Here is a 27,096-nt window from a genome sequence, read left to right on the forward strand (position 1 = left end):
CTGCTTATCACCACAGGTGCCACCAAAAAAAAATGTAATAAAAACCTTCAAGGTGGAACTGATCAAAAAATTCTAAATATGTGCTGTTTCACTATTAAATTTCACAAACATAAACACAACCACAGCAACATACAGCAAAATTAAAGTTTCTTTTTTAACACTTAATTATTACTAAAATTTAAGAGTTTTTGTTTATAGCTTGGATCATGAATTGTGCCTTTCACATCAGACAGGCCTTTGGGGGTGTGAAGGTGTCATTAACTCTTATTAATAGAGGCCAAAGGGGAAAAAAAAGAACACTTTAAATTAAGAATTTTAAAATCAGGATTATATATTAATCAAAAGTTTGAGTCTAAGCCACTGATACACAATATCTCATCACTGTGTTTTAATGTAAAAATTTTTACAATTTATTATTTTAAGTTAAAATTAATTCAATAAGTCAGATATTATTTCATAATTTGTAATATTTCAAAATTCAGACTTAGCAAATCAAAACTAAAAAATAATTTTAAATGACTGACTTAAAAAATATGAAAAATATTGAGATAAACCACATTTTATGCAGCTAAAAGTAAGTAAAAATCATAACAGGCCTACAAAAATTGACTTTCTAAATCAAAAATGTAAGTAAGAATTATCACATGACTTGCAAAACCAACAGATCAGAGGTATAAAGTTAAGGTCACACGTGCACAAATTAGGGGGAATAGCCATCGCCAGCAGAGGTGAACGCCTCTGCTATTGGTTGATGCTGTGACTCCGCCCCTGTCAAAGTTCACCAAAATTAAATTTTGTCACAAGGAAAGGAAATTTGCGTCAACTCCCCTCAATTCGTGCATGTGTGAGTGGCCCTTCAGTCAAAAGTTCAGAACTATGAGATTGACAGACATAATTTTGACACAGCGTTGACTACCGCATATTTTTGACTTATAATAAGTTTCACCAAGTAAATCAAAATTTACTTAGTAAGGTTGTGTTCACACAAGGCGAATGGCACGGAAAGATGCAAATTTTAACGTGTTACCGCAGCAAAAGTATCTTCTCTTTAATTTAACATGAGCATTTGGGTTTTTGTCATTCGTAACATTTAATCAATTTTTATCTTTTTTTTTCTGGCATACCTGGATTTCCATACTCAAACTCTTCCAGTAAAACTAAGACAGATCTGTAGTCCAGTCTAACATATCCGTGTGAAACCAGCCCTGCAGAGGATGTCATTGTAACACGTTTTTTTTTCCTCTCCAACATTTTAGAGAGTCCAAGGAAGCAGAAAGAGCAGATCTCCTGAGCGACTGACTGAGAGGAAACGACGCTGTTTGAAATGTACAGGACAGACATGACAATAAATTCACCTTTAACGTGATGTTAGGGAGGACCGTGGGAGTGGACACATGTTTAAATCCGGTAAAGTCCGATTGGTTTGTCGGGTTAGGAGAGTCCAGGAGGGAGACCGAGATGGAGAGCGTTTTTCCTCACAGGTAAGGATCATGTTCGCTGGACTCACGGTATTTTGGTGGGAAATAAACGGCATTTCTGACTTTGGGAGCTTTGTCGGAAACAAAGTGGCAAAGTATTTGGGCAGCGCTTTGTGTTTTTGTTTACAATGGCGTCGACTGCCGCTCGATGAATGAGGTCATTTGAAACATCAGCGTGCAGATTATGGTTTCATTATCGACGCCTGTGGGGAATATTATGGTATAGTTGCAGCAGATGCAGACAGGTGGAGGAGGGACAGCCTGCAGCGGATCAGTGGACTCTGACTGTGAGACAAATGAAGCCATAGTGAAGGAGCTGATTGGCTGCGATGTGAAGGTAGGCTACAGGAGATTGAATGCCTCATTTACTTTAGTCTGTAGTTACCTGATTAAAATATGTGAAAGGCACCGAGTCGGTGATTTAAAAAAAAAAAGCAAATCATGTGGAGGGAAATGAAAAAGGGTGAGAAGGAAACAATGCAGATGATTTGAGGGGAGAAAAATGCTTTTCCCAGTTCATGTCATAGCCTGGTGAATAGAAATCCCCTTTAAACCTCAGAATGCAATAGAAACATCTGAATTTAGAAACAATCATTATAAGGTATAGCCGAGGCTAATACTCGATAAGCGCTGGACTCAAGTGACATTTTGTGGTTTTAGCTTTGCTTCTGTAACAATTTATTCTTGAAAAAAACAACAACAATAGTTTATTCATTCTGTGCAGCGTCTCCGCTGGTTGCCTGGCAACATCAGTAGACTCTACAAAGTCGCAGTCGTCTGGTTGTGTTTTGCCAAGAAATTGCCTGTTGCAGCATGTAACTCCACACTAACTGTCATTTTTACATGTCTGTTTGTGTATGGACGGGACAAAATGGGACGCAGCCTGGGTCCTCAGCATGTGGTCCACGGCCCCCACGAGGCCCTCAGAGCTACTGCAGGGGCCATTCACTTAAACATAAATCCAACATAGTATTATCAAAGATAAACTGGCCTATTTGTAAAAAAACAAAAAGCAAAACATTTAATTTGCGTAACAGCAGAACAATGAAGACGGCTGTCCATGAATCCTACTAAATCACCATGCAGCACTTATACATAATGATGAACTAGTTAGCGAGGCATTATTGAAACATATTGGCCAGTTAGCTGTATTATTATCCCAAATGTAAAGACACCTTCGTGGGCCTCAATGGATTGTTTTGTAACTTCATGAGGAAGAGGCTCTGACATACTCTCCACCTCAAAAACCACTGGGGAAAGTGCACCTAACATTAGCCATGCTACAACTGCTGTTGACTTGGTGCTGGTAAGCACAAATGAGAGAAGACCAGAAAATTTTCAATGCAATGTGCAGTAGGGGGTCCCTGCTCTGACTCGCTATCAGCTAAGGGGGTCCATGGACTAAAAAAATGTTCAAGACCCCTGTGCTACATCATGTTTATTATTGAGTTGTAGAGCTACCATGTATGTTTTTTAACTTTGGACAGAGCCAGGCTTGCTACGGCTTTATGCTAAGCTAATCACCTCTTTCAGTTCATGTTTAATGCAGAGACATGACAGCAGTATTTAATCTTCTAAACTACCTTGCTAAAAATAAATAAATAAATAAAAGTTTTCCCAAAAAGCAAAATTAATTTTCCTTTGAATATGTAGCTACAGGCAATGGGACCAGGTACCTGACAAAATGTAAAATGTAGTTAATTTAACAGAAATTATAGTGTGGGTAACACGTCTGTCACACCCACTGAACCAGAGAATGCGTACCTGAAAGCCTGTTGCACACCGTTGCACACCATTTTGAGGAAACGTGTCATTCAGTTTGGAAACCGCAGCCAAACAGTGCATGTTGTTTTCAGACTGAACATGCCACAGTTGACAGGCAACCAGACTCTGACAAGCAATGTTCCCAGTCAAGAAACAGTCTGGTGTACAATTGGCCTTACAGAAATAAACTGTAGTTACTTATGTTTTAGTTGCATTTATTGTATTTTGTTGCTGCATTTGCGCGAATACTCTGGACAATTAATTCTTGGGCAGATTGGTGAAAGCCTCTTCAAGTCGGAACAACAACTCAGAAAGTGTGCTGAAATTACACGGTTTGCAGACTTGTTTGTTGAGGTCATATACGCAGAATAATGGCAGACAAAAGTAGATGTTTATTTGATAATTTTTTAAGAATTCATGTATTGCAGATAATTATTTTACTCACATGTAATATTTATAAAATGGTATTAGGATGTAATCCATTGTCAATGGAGAGTGACCTAGCTTGGTTAGACAAGTTATTTATTAGGATTAACACTGTTACAAGTCAGGTAAAGCAATATTTTAGTAGTTTTAGGGAATGTACTGATGCAGCAACAAGAGTGAGACAAAATCACTTTGAAATTTAAAGCTTCAAGCTCAGTCTGCTTACGTGGATAGTAACATGTATCTTTACTTGGATGCTAGTCTCAGTCAACCCATCACCCAGAGGCTACAGTGTCCATGTTGTTTCCACATGACCTCAAAGCTCATGAACACCAGAGTTGGATAAATGATCCCTCAGCTCAGGAAATGGGACCATCCGAGAAGCATGTTAGTGCACCACAGACATGAGAGTGGTATTGATATTTTCATCCAGAGCTTGGCTAAAAAGCATATTTCCCACAATATCAAACCATTTGTTTAAGACGTACACAAACAAATGTAAAAAAAACTATACAATTTGTGGTTTTAGAGGGAGTTAAGTGGTGTAATTATTCCTTAATGGAAAACAGTTTATCCATCCTTCCAATACTTCTGTGCAGTGCCCTCATTGGTTGCCTAGCAACTTCATTCATTGTGTTTACACACACTCAAGTGATCAGGTTACAGTCTACTTCCGCTATTAAGTTGATTCCTTAAAAGTAATGTGAACAAGAAACCAGGTTTCAATAAATATGGTAGGGGATTAGAGAAACCTTATCCCTCCATCTGGATGTCTCCTGGAGAGTGCCTTTTTCCTGGTCATGTCCTCATTACGAGATCTCTTATCGTCTCTTAGTGTGTGCTTGGGTCTGACTAAATCTGGGTCAGTCAGGGAAAGTATTGCTGTAACAGCAGGGTGGCAGAATGAAAGTGGAGACCATTAAATGTTGTGATACATCACTGTAGAGAAAATTTAATTTCAAATTAATTTAATTTTCCAAAGACTTCAGTGAAAACAGACACAAAGTACAGTAGCCTCTAGAAGTCTAAGTAAGTTTTTTCTGCCACTGAATATTTGTCTGTTAGTTAAATTCAGACACATTCATGCTCTGAGGACCACAGTGCAGTGTCTTATGTAACTACCACAGTTGGAATAAGTACAGTAAAATAAGTAATGCTATAAAATTAGAGTCTGGGGTAGAGGTGAAATCTGATTAAACCCCTCATGTACATAGACAATCCATGTAAATGTGATTATTTCCTGATGACTTCAGGAAGTCACTGTGCCTGGTGGTCGTTTGGGCTTCTGCACAGACTGCATGTCAGTGAAGCGCTATACAGGCGCTGCTCCTGGCTTTGGTTGCTGCACCGGCGTCTTTACAGGCTGGATGCCAGGTTTAAAGGGCTTTGTAAATACCACACGTAATGACAAGAATGTAGACAACTTCACAGCTTGGTGTCAGTTCTCATTATTACTGTGTTCAGTGTACTGCTAAGACAACACATTTCTTCATTTTCCAGGTCATTTTCAGTATTTGGCACTTGTCAGCTGACGGTGTACAACAGTTGTAATCCACCTGTGGGTGTGTCTGGGGGGATGTGAAACTATATAGGCTAAATGCTGCACATGTGAAAATGAATTCTTACTTATTATGTTTCCTCTGAATGACGCTGTCACCAGACTATTGTGTTGTAGATGATGTGCACACCAGCAAGGGTTTTCAATTCCCTTGAGTGTTAAATTATAATCTGACACATTCTGCGTAGTGTCGCTGATGTTTGATTTGATTATTGACTTGAAATAGGGACCAGTGTGCACTCTCAACTCATCACAATGTTAACTTTGTCACAGAACCCTTTTTGACACACCTTGTCTGGATTCCTTGAGGGTTTTTATGAGGTTCAATCATCTTGTGTTGCTTTTTCATTTTCTTTCCTTTTATATAATAATTCAAAAATATAAAATGTAATTGTTTATTTTTTCTCAATTTGCAAAATGCAAACTGAATGAACAGAACAAAAATCTAAATCAAATCAATATTTGACGTGACCTGCCTTCAAAACAGCATCAGTTCTTCTAGGTACACTTGCACACAGTTTTTGAAGGAGCTCAACAGGTAGATTGTTCCAAACATCTTGGAGAACCAACCACAGATCTTCGGTGGATGTATGCTGCCTCAGATCCTTCTGTCTCTTCATGTAATCCCAGACAAACTCGATGATGTTGAGGTCAGGGCTCTGTGGGGGCCATACTATGGCATACATACTTGTTCTTTACACTGAAGATGGTTCCTAATGACACTGGCTGTAAGTTGGGGGTTGTTGTCCAGTTCCTACGTTTTCGTGCATAGTTGAGTCACTTGGCCTTGCTTCCATGTCGGAGGTATGGCTTTTTGGCTATAATTCTTCCATGAAGACCACTTCTGGCCAGACTTCTATGGACAGTAGATGGGTGTACCTGGGTTCCACTGGTTTCTGCCAGTTCTGAGCTGATTGCACTGCTGGACATCTTCCTATTTTGAAGGAAATAAGTATAATGTGTCTTTCATCTGCTGCACTGTTTCCTTAGCCGACCTCTGCATCTATGGTCCTCAGCATTGCCCGTTTTTTTTTGTGCTTCTTCAAAAGAGCTTGAACAGCACCTTGAAACCCAGTCTGCTTTGAAATCTTTGCCTGGGAGAGACCTTGCTGATGCAGTATAACTACCTTGTATCCTGTTGCTGTGCTCAGTCTTGTCATGGTGTCTGACCTCTGACATGAAACTTCCACAACCTCACCTTGGTAGCAGAGTTTGGCTGTTCTTCACCCAGTTTTAAGCCTCCTACACAGCTGTTTCTGTTTCAATTAATGACTGTGTTTCAACTTACATATGAAATTGATGATCATTAGCACCTATTTGGTATAATTGGTTAAACACCTGACTATGAGCCTACAAAAACCCTGTCTTTGTGCAAGTGTACCTAGAAGAATTTATGCTCTTTTTAATGCAAAGGGTGGTCACACCAAATATTGATTTGATTTGGATTTTTCTGTTGGCTCACTTGATTGATAAAGAGGTGGATGCTGCTGTGTTTCATCCTGTTGGCTATTAACACAAAAAACAGCTTTTAAATTCTGAGATAGTGGGAGTGACAATACTCTGTAGTAGGAAGAAAGACAATTGTGAAAAATTGAGAAATGGACACCAAATTTAGGAAAAACAAAATAAACAAAAACAATAGCGATGTGCATCAACGCTTCATCAGTCACAATGAAATTATACTGTAGTTTCATTTAAACGCATTAAGGCAAAAACCACAGTGAAAGCCCATAATAAGCTCATAAACAAACTATTATAACCTTTGGTAATGGAGTGTACTATGAGTGTACTGAAACAGTGTGTAGTGAGAAAATGAGTGCAAATGATGATGGTGAAGAATTTTTTAATAAAAAAAGGACTAGTTAGGTCGTCAGTATTGCCGTTTTCTTGGGTTTTTGTTTTAGTACTTTATCTGTGTTACCATATGGGGCAGTTGGATTTGTGAGATCACAAGATTAAGCAAGAATCCATCTTGCCAGGGTCTAAGCTATCCGTTTGTGTCTGTACCAGAGGTGCTGAGAGCCAATCAGCGCCCTTGGAGTGACTGCTGGTAGATACAGGTGTGGTTTTAGGTACGCTGACAGCAAGAAGCGTCCATGAAAACATCTTGAGCAAACAATGGCGGCTCTTAAAGATGTTAGTGTAGATATTGTGATAGCATCAGTTATATCAGAACTGTAATGTATTTCTTCATTGAATGAAGAGCAGACAACGGCCCTGAAGGAATTTATTGACAGAAAAATGTTTTCGTTCTTCTGGCTGGCTTTGGTTTGGTGAGTTGATCTAATTCGTTGAAGTTAGCCAATGTTAGACGTGACAGATGGTTCATCCAGTCACCTGCCAAATGTTGTTTGAAAGCACCTGCCCTTTTCAGTTTCTATGGACAGCTTCCCAGATGGTTCTGTGAGGCAATAACCTGAAACCAGATGGTTTGTCAGTGTACCTTGCTAAATAAAGTGGTTAAAATAAAAGTAAAGTGGTTAAATTCAACCTTTTTTCTTCTGGTCTGTATTAGAAAAATTGGTAGGTAATTAAAAATGACCAGTAAGTATCAATATTGGCTGAAATTAAACAATTTATCATGATAAATTGATAAATATATTGTCCAGCCATAATATCATGTTATTTATTAAAATTAGATTGTAATAAAAAACACACATTTAAATGAAGTAGATGACGGATGTAAAAATCAAACTTAAAAACAGAAAATAAATGCAACAAATTACTTTTTATTATTGGCTGATCATTTAGTCCATCTACTTTACAACAGGGGGTCCCCCAAATTATTGTTTGATATGTTATTAAATTTTTTTTTTTTCTTTTTTCCAAAAATTAAGATATGTCTGAAAATACACATTAACATGAATCCCATATATTATTAGCAAAAATAAACAGGCCTATTCATAAAAAAAGGAAAAAATGAATAATTAAAACACACAGGCTATTAATAAGTAAACTGACACTCAAAGAGGCACCATTGACTGTTTTCTAACTTCATAAACAAGAGATGCTGACATACCCTTAACTACAAAAAACATGGGTGAAAATGCAGAGTGTGAGACAAGTGCTGCTGACTCAGCAGCAAGATGTAAACACTAAAGAGAGAGTATCTGAAAATATTTGGTGTGATATACAGTGTGTAGCCTAGTAGGGGGTCTTCCTCCATCTCTCTATCAGATATACCATCCATGGCCTGACAAACGTTAAAGACTCCTGGTTTAGTCTATAAAATCTAAATGATCTAACACTACCCCTAAAAATCTTTAAAAAAAGATGTCATAATAGAGTTTGAAGTTTTAGTCAACTAATGGCTTGAACTGATGACTACTGGTTGACGAGGAAAATCTTTAGTAAGGGGCAGCTTAAATTCAAAGATATTAAATTTACAATTATATCAAACTGAGAAAAGCATTGAATCTTTACATTTGAGAAGGTAGAAGCACATAATGTTATTTTTTGTCTTATTTGATTAAGTTCATTCATTGACTACTTGCTTGAGCTTTTGACATATCATGAATTAATCATTTATAACTCAGTTAGAAACAAAATAATTTTAACAAGGGTCATGTTGTGACTACAAAAGTACCTCAGAAGATTAAGTTTCAGTGAGGAAAACTTACACATGAGCACAATGGTGCGTTTTGGTGGATAAGTCACCTAAAACTAAAGCTTAAGGTGTGGTGTTGCCCTGTGACTGAACCTTGACCCCAGGTAACCCCCTCCTGCCTGTCAGATGTAGTGTCCTCCCTCTCCCCTCTCCTCTGTCTCTGCCCTCCTGTGCATGTCTCGACATGCCGACAAACACCAAGGGAGGGCGGAGACAAAAAAAAAAAAACAAGAAAAACCAGAGAGCATGAGACTCAGCGCTACACAGAGAGAGGGAGGTGTGAGGTTTGAACGGAGGGTTGTAAAGAGCTGAGGGCGTGAGAAAGGAAAAGGGAATTTCATGCTATAAAGCTGCAGTTTGGGGTCAATGCTTGAAATCTTAAGAGGAGCCAGGACGGAAACTGAGAGGAGGGAAGACCGTAACTGGAATTGGAAGACTGAGGCTGCCTCAGTCAGGGAAGGGGTGAGATACTGTGTCATTATATCTGTGAAAAAACATGCTGTCAGTTCCTCTGTTGACTCATTCCTGTCCCCTCTGTCTGATTTTTGACTGAACAGCTCCATGATCTCCAGGAGAAGCATGATGAATGAACGGCGGTAACCATGGATCCTCGTCTTCGCTTCAGCGTTTCAAATCGAGCAACAGAAAATCCACAACAAATCCGAATAAAGAAAAGGAAGAGCTGAAGCATTAGCTGACTTAACCTTTCTCTGACTCCTCTTCTAGTCAGCCTTACACCTCAAGTACCTGTGAGACTGATAATAATCGCCTGATGCAACACTTTCAAGAACTGACAGTTTAAGGAAATACTGAGGAATTGCCCAGAGGTGTCACCAGCTGCAGCTCAACCTAAAAAGACAGAGTAAAGTCACTGGAGGAGCATGGGACGTGGAGTTCAGAGCAGTGAGTTGTCCCCCGGGAACAAATGAGTAGCAGTGGATTTGGCAGCAGCTCCAGCTTGCTCCAGGGCCGGCGCTTCTACTGCCGGGAATGGGCCCTGGACAAGCTCCGGCGCTGCCTGGACACCCGCTCCGTGCCGGGACAGCCGCCAGGGCTGCTGGTCACAGGGGGCCCCGGCGCTGGGAAGACTGCCCTGTGCACTGAGGTGGTATGGCCCACATCGAAGGCAGGCCTGGCAGTTGGGCTGGCACCACGTTGCCTGGCCTCCCATTTCTGCCAGAGGGAGGACCAGAGGAGCACGGTGCTGTGGAGGTTCGTCCTGGGCCTGGTGGAGCAACTGGTGGCTTCACCTCTCCTCCCTCCGGGGTATAAAGAGATCCTCAGCAGCCCATCAGTATCCTCGGCTCTGGAGCCTCTCACCTGTCAAAGAGACCCTGATGACACCTTCAAGAGGTTTGTATTACATTTTTACTTCAAATTTTGAGCCTATCATTGCTGATCTTTTTCCCCAGGGATTTGACAGCCACGAAAATCACTCTTTATGGGAAATTTTAAGGGTGCCAAATGAGAGAGATAGGAAAGTTAACAAAATGTTACGAGCATGAAACCCATCCAGGCACTCTGCATGTGTGTGCATGTTCAAGACCGTGGCTCATTCCCAGCTCAACACCACAAAATTTATGTGGTGTCACATACTGTAAATGGTGATATTGTTGATGAAAGCAAAAGCAGCTGAACCAAGTCACATCCAACATGTGTCAGCAGGCAAATACGTGGTTTATCAGATTTAGTCAACATGGTGAAAACCTGTTTCACAAGTTCCTTTTGTTTTGGAAATAGTCAGTTTCAACATTTGACATTTGGAGTAATTTTAGACATAAGTCTGATCATGAGAAAGTAATGTGGTCTACTTCGATTTGAGATCAGAGACACATTCATGACCCAGTTTGTGTTCTGTAATGAGGCCTGATTTCAGAACAAAATGGCTGGGGGTGCATTTGAAATTAGTGGGAGTGTGTCCTAGCGTATGTAGGTCTGAGTGAGGCCCCTGATGAGCAGATTATGTTGAAACACAACTGGAAAAAGTTGAAAACGGTATTTTGTGAATTTCAGCAACAGTTTGAGATTCATGAGTCACCAGTGATATACTAATAAATCTGTAGCCTCTGAGAAGCACCGCCACAGAGTGCAATTCTGTTATGCATGACCTTTCTCTCTATTTACCTTCATTAAGTTACCTGAAAACAACACCAGGCTGCTACAGTATAACCATACAGATAGTCTGCTTTTTTATGAGGGAGATGTCTGGTTACCAGGGCTCATCATAACAGTATTTCTAACTTTGTTTTTAGCAAAAGTAGCTCATGTTTTGTCCATGAAGGCCGCTGCTGTGTAACACTAATTACTAAACCACATCACCATATTCAAGGTGAGACACATTAGAATTATTAAAAAAACAGCCTTTGTCTGATGTAATCATCACTAAATCAATTTCTTCATTTTTTATTTCTTTTGTTGTTATAACTGCCTGATAGAGGGGTGCCCCTATAACTCAGTTGGTAGGACGTGCACCCCATGTACTGAGGCTGCTAGTTCTCTGCAGCGGCCGCTGGTTCAACTCCCGCCTGCGGCCCATTTGCTGCGTGTCATCCCTTCTCTCTTCACCCCCGTTTCCTGTCATGTCTTCAACTATCACTGTGATTAAAGGCAAAAAAGCCTGCCCAAAAAAACCAAAAACATAAATAAATAACTGCCTGATAGAAAATCATACTCCCCATCAATCTTTGGGTGCAGATGTGAGGTGATGATTGTCACAGCTGTTTTAGATCTGTCAGATCAGTGATCAGCTTTTTCATGTTGTGCTGGTGCACATGAACCAAAATATAGGGTGAACATGGAGAAGCACAGTCTGTGCACCATGCACGTTCCAAACCGATGCATAAAGACAGCTGTGAACACAACGGATGCATGACCAACTAGTTCGGGGTAGGGTTGCAATTAAGGACTATTTTGATTGTCAATTAGTCATCAATTATTGAAACAATTAATCAGCTAGTTGGCCAAAAAATAAGGGAACCCCAGACCGGTGAGAGACTGTGAGGGTGACCAGTGAAATCAAAGCCATATTTTTTGTTCTTGATTCTGGAATCCTGCATGCAACTGCAAGATAGCTAACAACCATTCATACTGAGGCAAGTCCAAGTCTGCATCATCAGAGATGGGAAGTTAGGGAAGGCGGCTCACTTGCTACTTCTATCAGCACCGGGAAAAACAATGTTTAGTTCAGTTCCACAGTGTTGAAAACACACACGATGACATAAACAAGGAGTTGTCGACAATTACTTTTGTTGGCAACAAGTTTTCGCCGACTTTGTTGACTTATCATTGCACTCATGCTGGGCGAAATATTTGAAATCAGCAACATGAAATTGTTGAGGATTTGTGATTAGTGATCAAGATGATTCATCCATTTGATCCATTTTTCTCCTCAAATATTAGTTTTTTTTTCCCGTGGTGGCTTTTCCAACTCACTTCCAAATTAAAATTACAACCCGTCTGCTAAAATACAGTACTATCATTATTGACACAATGTAATTCTAGCCAGGTGCCACAAGTTGCCATGCAACCAGTCCTTTTTTCCAGGTTTTCAGTTCTAACCTGACAGACACTTGTTAGGGGGTCACAGTTTGACCATGTGCATTAAATGTAGGTTATAGAAAGTGGTGTTAGGCTGGTGTGGGTAATGTTGAAATGAAGGAGCAGGACTGCTGGAACAGTCACACTCATATGTTTTTTGCATCAATGTGATGTAATGCATTGATTTGTTGGTTACCTAACTTGATCAATTAACACAAAACACACACTTCTGTTTGGTTATTGAATCCATACATAGTTTATCGATTGTTTTTTTTATAGAAAAGATACCATATCATAAGGATATCACAATGTAAAATAACAAACTGTGATGTAGGATTTTATATCAGCTCCACTGAGATATTGGCATACACAGTGTGACACAATATAGCATGTGCATATAAAATCAAAGAAATCGCTGCTCAGTACAATGAATCAAGTTTGCCTCATTTTGTAACATGATTACATGTCAGTGATTCAATGACTGAACTGCACCTTAAAATAATTGTCCTTTATCTTCTTCTCTGGAGTGATAGTCAGAGAAAAAGGCGCATTTGCTGCAAAGGAGAAGTCGCATGCAGAACTGAAGAAGGTTGAGACTAAAAGTTAGTGCAGGCTATACACACAATGAAAAACGTTCAAAAGTGCATAGAGTTGTAAACATTTTTCTCTAGACTCCTCTTTTGCTACCCTGATGTAACTCCAAAGGAAGTTGATAAACGGTGCTTACATTTATGTGCACTGAAAATTCAGACTGTTGCCCTTATTCCAAAAAGAACAATGTTCCTACTAGGCTATTCACATGGCTAATGAAAATAAAATTTCCACTAATATTCCTGGTTATATGCAGTGGATTCTCAGTGGATTATGGAAAAGTGAAAGAGCTAATGTCAAAATTAGCTTCTTTGTGTCAAAAGAGCATTTCTTTTTTTGAAGTTTTCCATCAGTGGTGGACTTGTTCAACTGTGCGAGTTAGAGTTAGACACAATTCCCTCTGTGCTGTATACATGTCCAAAGGATGCTCCTAAAACCTCAGCAATACTGGCGTAGGGCTGGGTATTTAACTTAAATACTTTTATTGCACAGACAGAATTGCCTAAATACTATCGAAAATCGAAAAATATGTTGTCATTCGATACCAAATTTTGATACGTAAAGAATAAATTTCACAATTGTCAATAAGTAAATAAGCCTGCAACATGCTCGTATCGAGATCTAATAATGCTGGTGATTGACTTTCTAACATTATACTTTGTACATTAGAGGCATGCAGGAAAAACACTTTGTGTAGTTTAATTTTCGTAAATTTTGGTAAAATGGATTTTGTAGAGAAAAAAAGTATAATTCAGGAACCAGTATCAAGGCCAGGGTAGAGGCACCAGTACTGGTATCCAACATTTCTGAACAATACCCAGCCCTGTAGTGTATCTCACATGTCTTAATCCTAAGGTGCTATATTAAGAATATCCAAAGAGGGTATTCTGAATAATGGAGTAAAATTAGCTTACATGTAAATGTAGTCAACCAGCCATGTACATATAGAAAGCTGCCCACTCTGTCTAGAAAAATGTGAGACTGTGCTGAACATAGCGGCACGTCCTGCTCGTGTTACAGGAAAAACATCCCTGAAAGCTTTCAGGCTGCACCTATTTGTTTCCAAATAGAGGTGATTCTGCAGGTGTTTAGACTATCAGCAGCCTGTAAAAGTAAAGCCATGTGACCATTACTGAAGCAAAGAAAGGCCACGGCAGTCACAGGAAAAAGACGGCGGAGGCCATTCTCCCTCGTCTTATATTTATTTCTGCTCTCATAATGCAGCCCATTCACTGCACATACAATGGGTCTCCAGTGTGAATGAATGCTACAGTGTTATTTACGACACAACATCCTTTCACAGAGGGCAAAAAAAGAACAAAGAGGTGAAAAATGCCTCCAGTACCCCAGTGACCATCTCAGCACCAGTCAGCGAGGTCATCCTCCTCTCCAGGACTTTTTCACTCTCTAGCGGTTTGTTTACTCTGCGATGAGCCCGAGTCCTTTTGCACTCCTCCTGTGTTTGCTTACCTCTGGTGTGAAGTACCAAGCTGGATTCCACATTCCCCTCAGTCTGGCTCGCAGCCAGCCGCTGTTTGCATTTGTAGCTCTAGTGGGAGAAAGTGGCTGCAGGCGAAACGTTGCCATGTGAGAACAGCCGTTGACAAACTGATGAAACACGGGCTTGAATTGGCAGTGAAAGGGCATACATGGAGCGTACGCCTTGAGCCAGCTGGTAGCTGTAGTCAGCAAGTCATTAACTCGTCGCTGAACTTTTATGTGTTGCTGCTCCCTCTGCCTGAAACCTTCAACAGTTAGATCTAAAGTTCACAGAGCGGGTCTCCCTCTGAATTTAAATCATAGCTACAGGAAAAAATAGATGTGTTCATTGTGTCATAGTTTTAGGTTGGTTTCACACCTCTCACAAATTAACTTGCTGCTTTTTAGTTCTGATATGTAGTAAACATATCATGAGTCAGGCTGACAGCTCCTTACCGCTATCTTTTATGTCACAAAGAGCTAACGAGAACAAAACTACTGGACTTTATATGAGTAAAAAATAATGATGAACCAGTAGAAACTGGACAAAAAGGTGTTGTGTATTAAAAAGGAGGAACCGCCAAAATGCACACACTTGGACACAAACACAATGCACTGCTTTTTTTTTAACCCCTTTTGAGTTTCTAACAAATCAGGGAAAATCCATATTGATGTTTCTGCAACTAAGACCGGTTTGACTCTCCTGACCCTGTAATACACATAAACAGGTACACAAAATTGCATATAGTCATTACACTTTTAATCTGGAACTTTTTATGGTTTTCACCACTTACAGAATGTCCTCACTGCAACATTACAATAAGTTTCATTTTATACATTTCTGCAAAATTGTAATACATTTAAATGCATTTTCATCATACTTTGTGCACCATTGTAAATACTGATAATAAAAAATAAGAAAAAAAGGGAATTTAATAGTTTACACAATAGAAAATTTAGACAGTAACCTCGGATATCAACTGTGTTCGTGCAAACAAAAGATAAATAGTTGCTTTTTGACAGATATTGCACTTATGATTTGTAAAAATATTTACTTAAGTGTTAAAATAATATTTGAAAATAAAAATCACATTAATAATGACACAGTAATGAGTCTGGTGATGGTGCAGTTGCCCATGAGGATTACATTGCAGCCTGTTTTGCAGTGGTCTTGCTCAATACTGGACCACTTTCCAAAACACAAAAACCTGGGACATTAGGGCCCAGGTTGAAAAATACTGATTGTACCCTTTGTTTGCTTTGAAATTTGAAGATCTTGACCTTGTTTTTCTTCTTCTTGAGGGTCACAGAGATGACCCAAATTTGGAACAGATGCATTTAGAGGGAAAACAAATCATATAAATGACCAGTAAAGCAAAACAAATATTAACATGGTGTAACATAATATTCATGCAGAACAATTTAATGTGCAATAGTGTTATATTGTAATTTAATTTTCTCATTTTACATAAATCCAGAATTTCACTGCTTTTTCCCCCCATGGTTACTTGATGGTTCACAATCGGCAGATGGCTAAAATAGTAGTTTAGCTTTTGAAAACATGCTCACATCTCATCATGCAATCATGTGGTTGACCCATTTTTTTTAAATCAGTCATTCATGTTTTAATTGTGATCTTGTGATGTTTGCTTTTTATATCATCAGTCTGTATCTCTTTGTTATTGCTGTCTATGTTGGCCAGTTTTACAATCAGGTCATCCCTGACTGTAAAAATGAAGGGTTGCAAACTATAGTTTTTAAACTGACATCTGCTTCAGTAGCAAAGTAATGCAGTGTTATTATATATTGTACTATTCTGGAGTTGGCCAATTGGCATATGATGATGTATATACTGAAAGATTGTCTATGGACAATGACATCGCTTCCCACTATTGTTCTGACCACAACCTCCAAATGTCTCACTCAGCTGAGAAAAGTCTGACTTCAGTCACCAGTGAAGGTAGCAGGCAGATCAACTCTCACATCCCTACCACGCGAGCGCCTGACCTACGTCCCTGTACCAGGTTTAAAAGACTAAAAAAAAAGCAAAAAGTGCTAATAACAATGGCATGGTTGAAAGAAACACACTAACAGCGGCCCGCAGAAGAGAAACGTGAATAGTTAGGACATATGGACATAGTGCAGTGACCAGCAGCACTATCTCAAATACTGAAGACACGGCGTGATTATAGAGGGCTCGGTGGTCAAGTACTCCACCACATTGTACATTGAAAAACCACCACCTGATGGCCTGACAGGTTTGCTTGGATGGGTCTGTCAGCAGGTCAGAGAGTTGGTGAAGTAATTTTAGTACTGCACTAACAGGAAGTAATTTTGCTCTAATTTTTGCCCCTGAGGCGACCACCTAATTATAGGAGCCTTGACTGGGACAAGCTCCCGTCTACAAGTCATTAGTCAACATTAAAGCTCAGGGACAAATGTCACCCACAGACCTGTGTCCAGCACTGTGTGGGCTTAATGGAGCAGAAAACCTTCAGCAGCAATAAAAGGTTCATAACATTTCCTCCTACGCATAACTGAAAGTGTGCCCGATGAGGGAGTGTCGCTTTAATCAGATGACTAAAGCACACAAAGGTGTGATAAGCTTGTTGTAACCCAGATGTGACTGTCATAGTCAGGGCAGGGTGGAAATATGCTTTTAATTACTGGATATGTGCAATGATATAAGTAAAGTATCCTACTTTGTTTTAGTTGCAGCCCTGAAGAGTGTTCTTTTTCAAGATTGAAGTCCTTGAAAACACTTAAATTTTAATGTAATGTTTCCAAGGTTTGAAAAAATGCTTGAATTTTAAATATTGTGCTTGAAACTGCTTAAAACTGTAATTGCATTCATTTCGTAAGAAATGCCTATCTGATTAAATAGCTCAATAGCTAAATTTTAGTTTTGAAAAGGTGTAGAAGCCCTGTTTTATGGACTATTTCACACAGCAAGTGCTATATACTTACGGCATAATACCCTATACTTTATATGTCCATCATGTTAGGACAAATTAATTAATTTATGGACAGTTTAAAGCAGCAATAGTTAATCTGTGTGTCTCAGAACATGGCCACACCATTTCATGACAGTAACTAAAGCAGGGGAGATTTGTTGGATGTATCATTTACCAAAGTCTCATAGTTCTGGATTTCTGTGATGCTGAAATTTCTCACTCCACTCCCTCAGCATATGTAAATCCTAAGACTGATATTTTGTTGTTGACCTTGGCTCGTGCAGTTATTGACCCTGCTGCTGTTAGTTACTCTTTCAGCTTCGCATTTCTGTTTGGTTGATTTGACAAAACGTCTGTATTTGCCAGAGTAAAGAGAAATATTCATTCATTTGTGGCATAATGGCTCCATTTACAGGTTGCGTGACCTCTTCCGAGTGTTTTATAAACACTTCTGGAGCTGCTGTTCTCCTGGGAGCAGAATACTCCGCTTTTATGAGATTGTTTGACTTGCTTCTAGTAGGCACCAGATGCACATATGCAAAAACCTGAGAGACTGTTAATCATTTTGAGGCTGAAATGATTCAGAATTTTTATTTTTCCATGCCTTTTTTGTGTGTGTTAATAAGGTTTTTCAAGTTTTCTTAAAATCAGGTTTAAAGAAAACCTGTCAGTGACTAAAGGTGACTGGACCTTACGGTCATTCTTAAACATAGACATTAACACTAATAACAGCACACACACAAACACACACCCTGTGTTTGTTGCAGGATAATTAAAAAGAGTTCGGTCTCTGTGTGACCCATTCATAACCAGGCTGCTGTCAGAGGTTAACCACTGTCTCTTACCTGTATAACAAAACCCCTGTCTGTATGTGTAGTTCTGTAACACATTATTAAACCAGACCTGGCACAAATATATTTACTAAAGTTGTTGCCTTTTTGCATATTAACTGTTATATATGAATTTTTAACAATGTAGGTTCAGTATGCTGCTGTAGACACCGTGTGTATCTTTTGGTTAAAAGCAACTACAAGCAGTTTTGTAACTGGTTATGAAATGTCTCAATTTAATACTGATATCTCTACATGACCTACATAAACAAAGAAAACCATCCGCGATGCCTGATACTGAGTGGGATTCTCCTTGAAATCCAATGAAATGAGCCTGTGTTTACATTTTCCCAGCCAATGTTACAGTGAGTAGTATGTCAACCACTTCAGAAGAAGCAAGGGGAGATTCTAATGTAGACGCAAACAAACACAGGGCTTTTCACCCAGGAGACCGGGATTCGTGTCCCATGTGAAAACCAAGACATTACTTAAAGTTGTAAGGTATATAATGTTACATGTGCAAGTTACTTCGGTGACTGTCTTCTTGTGAGTCGCTTTAGTGAAGTCATATGATGTACATTATGTAGCTGTTGTAACCCCAAACATGGTCTTATCCCTAAACCTACCCAAGTAGTTTTTGTGCTTAAACCTACCCAAACTACCACAGTTTCACAGGGTTAAGGACATGATGAAAAATACCCCTTTTCCATACACATGTGCTGGCTTGTCTTGACTTGGACTCTAAGGAGTACTGGAAACAAAGAACTGATAAAAAAAAAAGAAAAAACAGGAAACCTGGATTAAGACAGAGGGGCAGACTTTAATTTGACTTTAAATTAAAATGAAATCATTATTATTACTAGCATTATTTTCATGTTCAAGAGAAATAAGTCCTACAGTAGTGTAGCTGAGAAGTAACAGGAATGTTACAGGGGACAAGGATGAGCTCTACACATGTGCTTGGGTATGTTTGTCTGTGTTTATAACCCGTGTACACACTTAAACCTACAAGTGTGTGTGTGTGTGTGTGTGTGTGTGTGTGTGTGTGTGTGTGCGTGCATGTATGTACATGCATGTGCGTTTGTGTCTGTGTGTGTGTGTGTGTGTGCGCGTGCGTTTGCCCAGGGGTGGAGCAGGAAATCTCACAAGTTCCAATAATCTGAGTCATCGGATCACAGCAGGGTGTGGGTGCTGTCTATTCACTTTAAAAGACAATTATGCTCTACTTTAGGTTTTTGCCAAGTTTTAATCACAGTGAGAAATATAATATTTGGCATTTATGTTCTCTAATCAAAGTTTTATCCAAGTGTGAAGGGTCCAAGGTCTTAATTTACAGTGTAATGTATGTATTTGGCTGTTTCCATTAATCCATTAAATAAAAATCCATCAGTAAGTGATGCCCAGAATTTCAAACGCAGCGGCCTGCTGGCCATATCAGTGGTTTGTTGGTTTGTGGTTTGCACAAAATATTTCAGTATACTGCCCTTATACTGATTTATTGGGGCGTTTGCATCCAATATAAGATCAAACATGATTCATCAACATGCTCAGGTGGGTAAGAACAGGCTTGGCTGTCAGTGCATGTTTCATGAATCCCACATAGAATTTTCCTCTGTTCCTCCTAGTTTCCTCTTACTGCTATATTAAAGAACAAATGTAAGAGAAAAATGAGAAAATACTCATGCATGAGGACTGTTGACCAGTCATGGCTCAGCCTTATACTAGGTTTTGACCTAGTCTTGTTTGAACTGACAGTGTGTCAAACGAAGGATATGAGTAAGATTGTTTCTAAAATAAGTGAAATGGAAAACAAAAGCAAATACTCAACAAAACATTTCCATGCTTGAAAGATAATTGCCTTAAGTCAGACATTTATTTTCATGTAGTGGACATGATGTAGTTTCACTGATGTAGTTTAATTGATTTATATTCAAAAGAGTTTGACCTGCTGTGTTTATCTGTGGTGTAATTACACCGCAGTCAATATAAAAGAAAATGCTCACTCTGTTGCTTAATTCAACCCCCTCATCTGCCCACGACTCATGCATTTCTTACAAGGCTGTCTTAAATTTAATCTCTTCCTTTGTGTGTCTGTGTCTTTCTTACGTGTCCTTAGAGCAGTGTTGGGACCCCTGTTGGACCTTCCTCCTCCTGCCCAGACTCTGATGGTGGTGGTGGACTCCCTGGACATGGGATATGGGGCAGGTGAAGGAAGTGGCAAGAGCAGCTCCATTGCAGAGCTCCTGGCCGTCAATCAACACCTGCTGCCCAGCTGGCTTCTGCTGGTCTGCTCCGTCCGCCGCAACAACAAGGCTGTGTGCAAGATGTTCTCAGGTATGAAGAAAGAATAACTCATTTTACTGGGCGTTTTGATTAAAGATATTATGATGTCTTGTGAGGAGTACATGAACTACCTCAGGCATGTGTGTGGTGGATATTGGGCAGCCAGTATTTGGCAGTGGAATCACAATACAATAAACAAAGGACCAAGTCACTTTGTGGACTTTTTAAAGTTTCTTTTGCTACATCAAAGTTGGTGATTCTACAGAAAATCTAGCAACCGGTTGCCCATCATACCCTTAATCACTAGGGTTGGGCAATATGTCACCCTAGCAACCAGTGATTGCTGATATTTTTGTGCAGGTGTGTGTTTCAGTTGGGAGATGCAAGTGGCAAGTCCGCTGCATTAAGTGCACTATATGGCTTTGCTACAAAATTGACTCAAAGTGTCAAAAAAGAAAAATACAACCATCCACCTCCCAAGTTCCTCTCTTTTACCAAATTACGATGCACTTAATTGAATCGACGATGGACTGAATCCATCTGATTGCTTTCTCTGGCTGATTGTTAGGGCTATATTTGTCATTTTATTTTCCTAATGTAATACTGCAGAGTGACAGCTTTTGCTCTGCACCACGCTCACAGTCATAGTACACACCCACTTGGGTGAGTTGGGTGATGAGTGAGAGGAAAACAGCCTGCAGAGTCAGACTCTTTACACTGTTTTCACGCAGTGAATTAAGGATTAATTTTTACCAAACCAGAGTTGGTGATTGTTGGAAGAGTGGACAGACTAACAAAGATGGTTTTGGTGACTTTTACATGTTTTTATGTCGAGTTTGAATTAAGTGTATTTTCTGAATAGTTAGCGAGCCAGTTAAGGTCATCTTAGTTCGGAAAAGGAGAGAAACTTTAATTCAGGAGGTGTATTTCTCTGTTTAAAATGGAAAATAAGTATGAGAACGTAATTTCTAGACACTAGATACTGAGTTTATTTTGTCTATTGGACATAGTGAACGTATGCAGCATGTGTAACAGTGAATTCGCCGCTTGTGCACATCTCACAGCTGAGAGCGGAGAGGACGGGAGGAGGTGGGAGGGGGGGCGAAGATATCGCCTATCGCTGATGGATGGGCTGACAATGATTGTTCGGAGAATTTTAACATATTGTTCCACTCCAGTGTACTGTGCTGCTGAATTAGGATCTGTCCCTGAGCAGTGGCTCTTGTTCTTTGCTTCAGAGGCAGACTATTAAATTGGCAAAAAAAAAAAAAAAAAGACAAAAATCACACAATAAGATTGCCACCCAGAAAAACAACTGGTGAATGAATCTTAACATCCACATGAAGAGACTAAACAGATAGAAACAACAATTTGTTATCAGTGAATATAAATAAAAGATGTACAGTAATGGCTGGAGATAGAAATCGGCATCGAAGTTGTTATGTAACCAAAGCAAAAAGGATCCTTGACTGAAACTCTTCTTAAGAGCTGGTACTTGGTTCAGGGTTGTTTTATAGCTGTAGAAAATTGTACACTATAGTATGTATCTTCTCTTAAATAAAGATGAAAGGAGAAGAATATTAAATGTGTTCACAACAGGGGTTTTCAAAGTCTGAGATTTTGGGCCTCCCCTCAGACATAGCTTTCTTATTTTTGTTATTTAAACAAGTGGCAATAACGGAGACAATGGGTGAGAATATAGAACTGATAAAGTCTATGCTAGCCAGCTATGCAAACTATATCAGGGTTAAAATCCTGCACCATCTCTTTCTGTGTTGTAGGTTTTCGCAAGCTCTGTTTGGATGATCTGCGGAAGTCCCCACCAGTCCGTGACGTGCAGCAGTATATCCTCTGCCGGCTGGATGAAGAGGCAGCACTTCGCCGTCAGCTCACCCCAGACACAGCTGATATGCTGAATCTGCTGCACATTAAGAGTGGTGGCTGCGTGCTCTTCCTTGAGCGTGTGTTGGATGGTGTGGCAGGGGCATTGGTGGGTCTGCGGGAGATCCGGGATATCCCTGGGACTCTCAATGGCCTCTATCTGTGGTTGTGCCAGAGACTCTTCCCTCGGGGGCTTTTCATCTATGTCAGGCCTCTACTCAATGTCCTCTTGGCTGCCACAAGGCCCCTCACACCCGAGCAGCTGTTCACAGCAGCCTGGACGCATGACACCTTGCTCAGCCTCCAGGACTTCCAGAACAAGCTCCGAACCCTCTCTCCTGTCCTGATTGATGGCCCTGGGGGAACCAAACTACTTTTTCATGCCAGCTTTGCTGAGTGGCTGACGGATGTTAAGTATTGCACACAGAAGTACCTTTGTAGCAGAGCAGAGGGCCACAGCATGCTTGCCATGGCTCTGACTTTGCAGGGACCACAACTGGACATTGAGGACACTTGCCAGCTAGCCACACATTTAGTTTGCTCAGGTCACCATAAAAATAACCCTGCATTATTGGCACTGTGGATGCTGTGGACAGGTGTGCCCACTTTTACACCTGGCAACAGTAGTGCCCTCACCAAATCCTTAACCCAGTCATCTGTTCTGGTCAGTCCAGAAGTCCTTCACCTCTTAATGAACAGTGGGCTCTTCCCTGCAGCCTTTTTATCAGATGCAAACTCAAGTGCTGGAGTGCATCGTGTAGGTGAAGAGGAAAGTAACTTACAACAGACATTTGAAAGAGAGGTGTCTGTAAAGAAGCTGCTAGCCAGTGGGGTGTCTGTAAACCAGTGTGGTTCTACAGATGGTCAGACCTTGCTTGCCAGTGCAGCCCACGAGGGTTCTGCAAATGTAGTCGAACTTCTCCTGACACAGGGATCTGATCCGCTGGACAGTGATCACCAGGGTCAAACACCACTGACTTTGGCTTCCAGGCAGGGTCATGTCAAAGTGTTGTCAGTGCTCCTGGAATGGGCCAAGAGCCAGGAGTCAGAAACTGCGGTGCAAATGATGGAGCATGTTGACAACGAAGGCTGGACAGCACTGCGCTCTGCAGCTTGGGGAGGACATAGCGAGGCTGTCCGGCTTCTTCTGGATGCGGGAGCAGATGTGGATGGATGCGATGGTGAGGGCCGGACTGCTCTTAGAGCTGCAGCGTGGGGGGGTCATGAGGAAATTGTCCTGACACTGCTGGACTATGGGGCACAGGTTGACAAAGCTGACAGCAAGGGCCGCACACCACTCATTGCTGCTGCCTATATGGGACATCATGAAGCTGTGGAAATATTGCTGGACCACAATGCAAAAGTTGACTTAGCTGATGGAGATGGGCGTACTGCTCTGTCAGTCTCTGCCCTCTGTGTCCCTACAGCAGCTGGGGTCAAAGGTTATGGTGAGGTAGCGAGTCTGTTACTGGAGCGTGGAGCAAATCCAGGACACCGAGACCATGATGGAATGACACCATTGCTTCTTGCAGCTTATGAGGGCAATGATGATGTAGTTGAGCTTCTGTTAGAAGCTGGTGCTGATGTAGACGAGACTGCCGGCCCTGATGGCAGCGTCTCTGCTGCAGCGGCTGTTACTCCCCTGCTGGCAGCTGCAGCAATGGGCCACATGAAAACAGTGTCACGGCTGCTTTTTTGGGGAGCTGCTGTAGACGCCATTGATTGTGAAGGTAGGACAGCACTCTGTCTAGCAGCAGCAAGAGGAAGTGTTGAAGTTGTCCGCGCCTTGCTGGACCGAGGCCTGGACGAGAACCACAAAGATGACCTCGGCTGGACTCCACTGCACGCTGCTGCCTGTGAAGGCCATCGGACTGTGTGTGCTGCTTTGACAGAGCGAGGCAGCATGGCACGGGTCGGAGAGATGGACATTGAAGGACGTACCCCTCTTATACTGGCTGCCCAGGAAGGTCACTGGAGCACTGTGAGGCTTTTGTTGGACAGACGTTCTCCCATTGACCACAGGGCATATGATGGACATTCTGCCTTGAGTGCTGCCCTTCTCGAAGGTCATGCTGAGGTTGCAGAGCTGCTCATGAGGCGAGGAGCTGATACCGACGTCCGTGACGCAGAGGGAAGACCGCTTCTCTACCTCCTGGTGTTAGAGGTTCGCCTTGAAATGACTACTCTCCTCATAGAGAAAGGGGGGGTGCCCTTGGAGTCGAGAGACTCTGAGGGCCGTACAGCCCTTCATGTGGCTTCCTGGCAGGGATGTGTGGAGATGGTAGACCTACTTTTAAAGCACGGGGCAAACCCCAATGCACAGGATACAGAGGGGAGACCACCATTGCATTCAGTGGCTTGGACAGGACATGCTGAAGTAGGACGTCATCTCCTAGAAGCCAGTGGTATCAATATAGACCTTGCTTGCTACCAGGGGGCAACAGCTCTGAGCATTGCTGCCCAGGAGGGACATGCTAATATTGTTGCAATGCTTCTGGAAAGAGGTGCAAATCCAGATCACATGGATAAATATGGCCGTTCTCCAGTCAAAGTGGCTGGGAAACACGGGCACTTTAACATTGTAAGGCTCTTGGAGAGCTATGGAGCCAAGCCATATATAGGACTGTTGCCTAACTCTGGTGCTTTCTCCCCTTCAAAACCCAACAAGATTCTCTCCTCAGGCATTTCAGAGAGTAATGGAGGTGAAGTCACAGCTGCTACCTCCTCTTCTTCAGTATCTTCCCCCGGCTCCACTGCAGAACGATTCCACTCCATGCAGAGCTCCCAAACCTCATCTACCTGCCACTCGCTGGCCACGGTGCAGACAGTGCCAGCTGACAGCCTCAGCTTTATTCAGCAGATCCAACAGCACTCACTGCCCCGCAGTCGTAGCCGTCCCTCCACCCTCCCCCCAGCAGGGAGTTCAGGCATGGGCAGCCTCCATGGAAGCAGCCAGAGGCATCCCAAAGGCAGCCCTCCTCCCACTGTTTGCACAGTTACTGCCATGGTGCACAACTGCGAACTGCCCCAGAAAGGCTTATCGTCTGGACTTGAATATCACAACAAAATAAGCAAACAAAACTCAAACTTAATAAAAGCAGATAGGACTATTTACACTGGTGGTAAATGGAACTCAGTCATGGCTTCCCTTGGAATCATGCCAGGGCAAGATAGCCCTGCGGCAGGTGCTAAAAACAGAGAGAGCCCACCTTTGGGCTACCCATATAGGCTACAGAGCCCACTTCAAGGGAAAGCTTGGGATTCTATACCCCAAAAAAACATTTTGTCACCTGCCTGCTACAGTTTTACCCCAGTCCCGCCTTGCAGTGCCTTGCCAGAGGATGTTATGGTCACTATGACAACCACAGACCCGCAGCTTAACCTGAAACAGGCAATCAAACTGCAGTTTGAGGGTCCCACCAGTGCAGCCTTATACAAGAGAGAGACACCCTTGTGACCAGTACGTAACCAAAGTTGGCTATTGCTACACTTTCAACAAACCTGTTTCTTTTTACTTTCTTACAGTATGTGGGTTAGTACCGAAACAAACAGTATCAACATTAAATTACCAGAACTGGTGTCAGTGTTTCCAGTGTGAGGATTTGATGCTTTTCTTTCATTTATATAGTTTTAAATGAATATATTAGGGTTTAGTCATTCAGTTATTTAGACCGAAAAATGACAGAATAATCGATCATCCTTATTTGCAGACCCTGTTAGGGTATTTACAGGTTGTTTTATGGTATCAAATCAAAAATACTTGGCATACATTAACAGAAATTTAAATTCCAATGTTTGTCAGCATCTTTTGTTTTAGGTGGAATTGGACATTTTTGCAGTTCAAGGGGAAGGTGGTTTCAAAGTATGCAATGATTTTCTGGGTTTAGATGAGAGATGAAGTGATTCCTTTCTCCACCACTCTCCAGAAAACCAGAGGAAAAATGAATTGAATGACATGAAAGCTTACATTCCTGCCTTTCTGTTGCCTGTTGTTTGTGTTGAGCAGGGCTCTCACAGACAATATCATGCTTATTCATTTAAAGTGTAAGTTTAAAGCTTAAGTGTGTTTATTTTCAACTTGGACCTTATGTTCCCATTGTGCTGGGGACTTTATTAGCTCTACAGTGAATAGCATTTCCTGTTACAGAACACAAATGTCTGGGTTTGGCTATGTTTTAAACTGTTTTTTGATAGTAAAGATCTCCTTTTAAGCGGTAAACAACCTTGTTTAAGCTTTAAGCTTGTGGCCTTGATCTTTATCGAAGCCTTTGATATTCATAATAAAAGACTGGCCTTCATCCCTCATAGGTCCATCACTGAAAACCAAAAACAGTTTGCAGAAAAAGCAAGCCTACCAAAGCTTGACCCAGTATAGGGTTTATAATATAAACGATAAAAGACAGCCAAGTTTACTGAACCAACTTGGCTTGCTTGCAGTGCATGTGTGTGCGTGTGTGTGTGTGTGTGGAAGAGAGCAGGCAGGAAGGAAAGTGAAAATTGGACCATAAAAACTGAGGGTGGATGTGGGAGGGTTGTTGATTCCAAAACTTGTATGTGGCCTAAATAAATGTCTAGTTCTTTTACATTTTTCATTTGATCAATATTTAAATAAATTCATTCATTAAAATGGCAAGCAGTGCAGTGATATTGTCTTCTTCTCCTTATTTGTGAAGGTGTGTGTATGCGTTTAAATCTTTATATTTCATGC

At 41.1% G+C, this 27,096-nt stretch overlaps 1 protein-coding gene across 2 annotated transcripts; it reads left to right on the top strand.

Annotated features, from left to right (window-relative positions):
- The first annotated feature begins 1,236 nt into the window (after positions 1-1,236).
- ankrd50l (ankyrin repeat domain 50-like) lies at positions 1,237-25,963 on the top strand. 2 transcript variants are annotated; one of them, XM_084724818.1, is made up of 4 exons: positions 1,237-1,481; positions 9,391-10,186; positions 20,341-20,558; positions 22,289-25,963. In XM_084724818.1, the coding sequence occupies exons 2-4, from the start codon at positions 9,759-9,761 to the stop codon at positions 25,843-25,845; spliced, it is 4,203 nt and encodes a 1,400-aa protein (XP_084580944.1). In that variant the 5' UTR covers positions 1,237-1,481; positions 9,391-9,758; the 3' UTR covers positions 25,846-25,963. The 2 variants fall into 2 exon arrangements, with proteins under 2 accessions (XP_084580944.1, XP_084580943.1); XM_084724817.1 differs by lacking the exon at positions 1,237-1,481 and adding an exon at positions 8,564-9,295.
- Positions 25,964-27,096: the final 1,133 nt, after the last annotated feature.

The sequence above is a fragment of the Lutjanus erythropterus genome, chromosome 8 (genome assembly GCF_056507025.1).
Source record: "Lutjanus erythropterus isolate fLutEry1 chromosome 8, fLutEry1.hap2, whole genome shotgun sequence".
Classification (NCBI taxonomy): domain Eukaryota; kingdom Metazoa; phylum Chordata; class Actinopteri; order Lutjaniformes; family Lutjanidae; genus Lutjanus; species Lutjanus erythropterus.

Bases quoted from the DNA above. Each gene is read 5' to 3' on its own strand.
- ankrd50l (XM_084724818.1), top strand. From the start codon at position 9,759: ATGAGTAGCAGTGGATTTGGCAGCAGCTCCAGCTTGCTCCAGGGCCGG. The intron at 10,187-20,340 runs GTTTGTATTACA...ACGTGTCCTTAG, and splicing joins CCTGATGACACCTTCAAGAG to AGCAGTGTTGGGACCCCTGT. The intron at 20,559-22,288 runs GTATGAAGAAAG...TCTGTGTTGTAG, and splicing joins TGTGTGCAAGATGTTCTCAG to GTTTTCGCAAGCTCTGTTTG.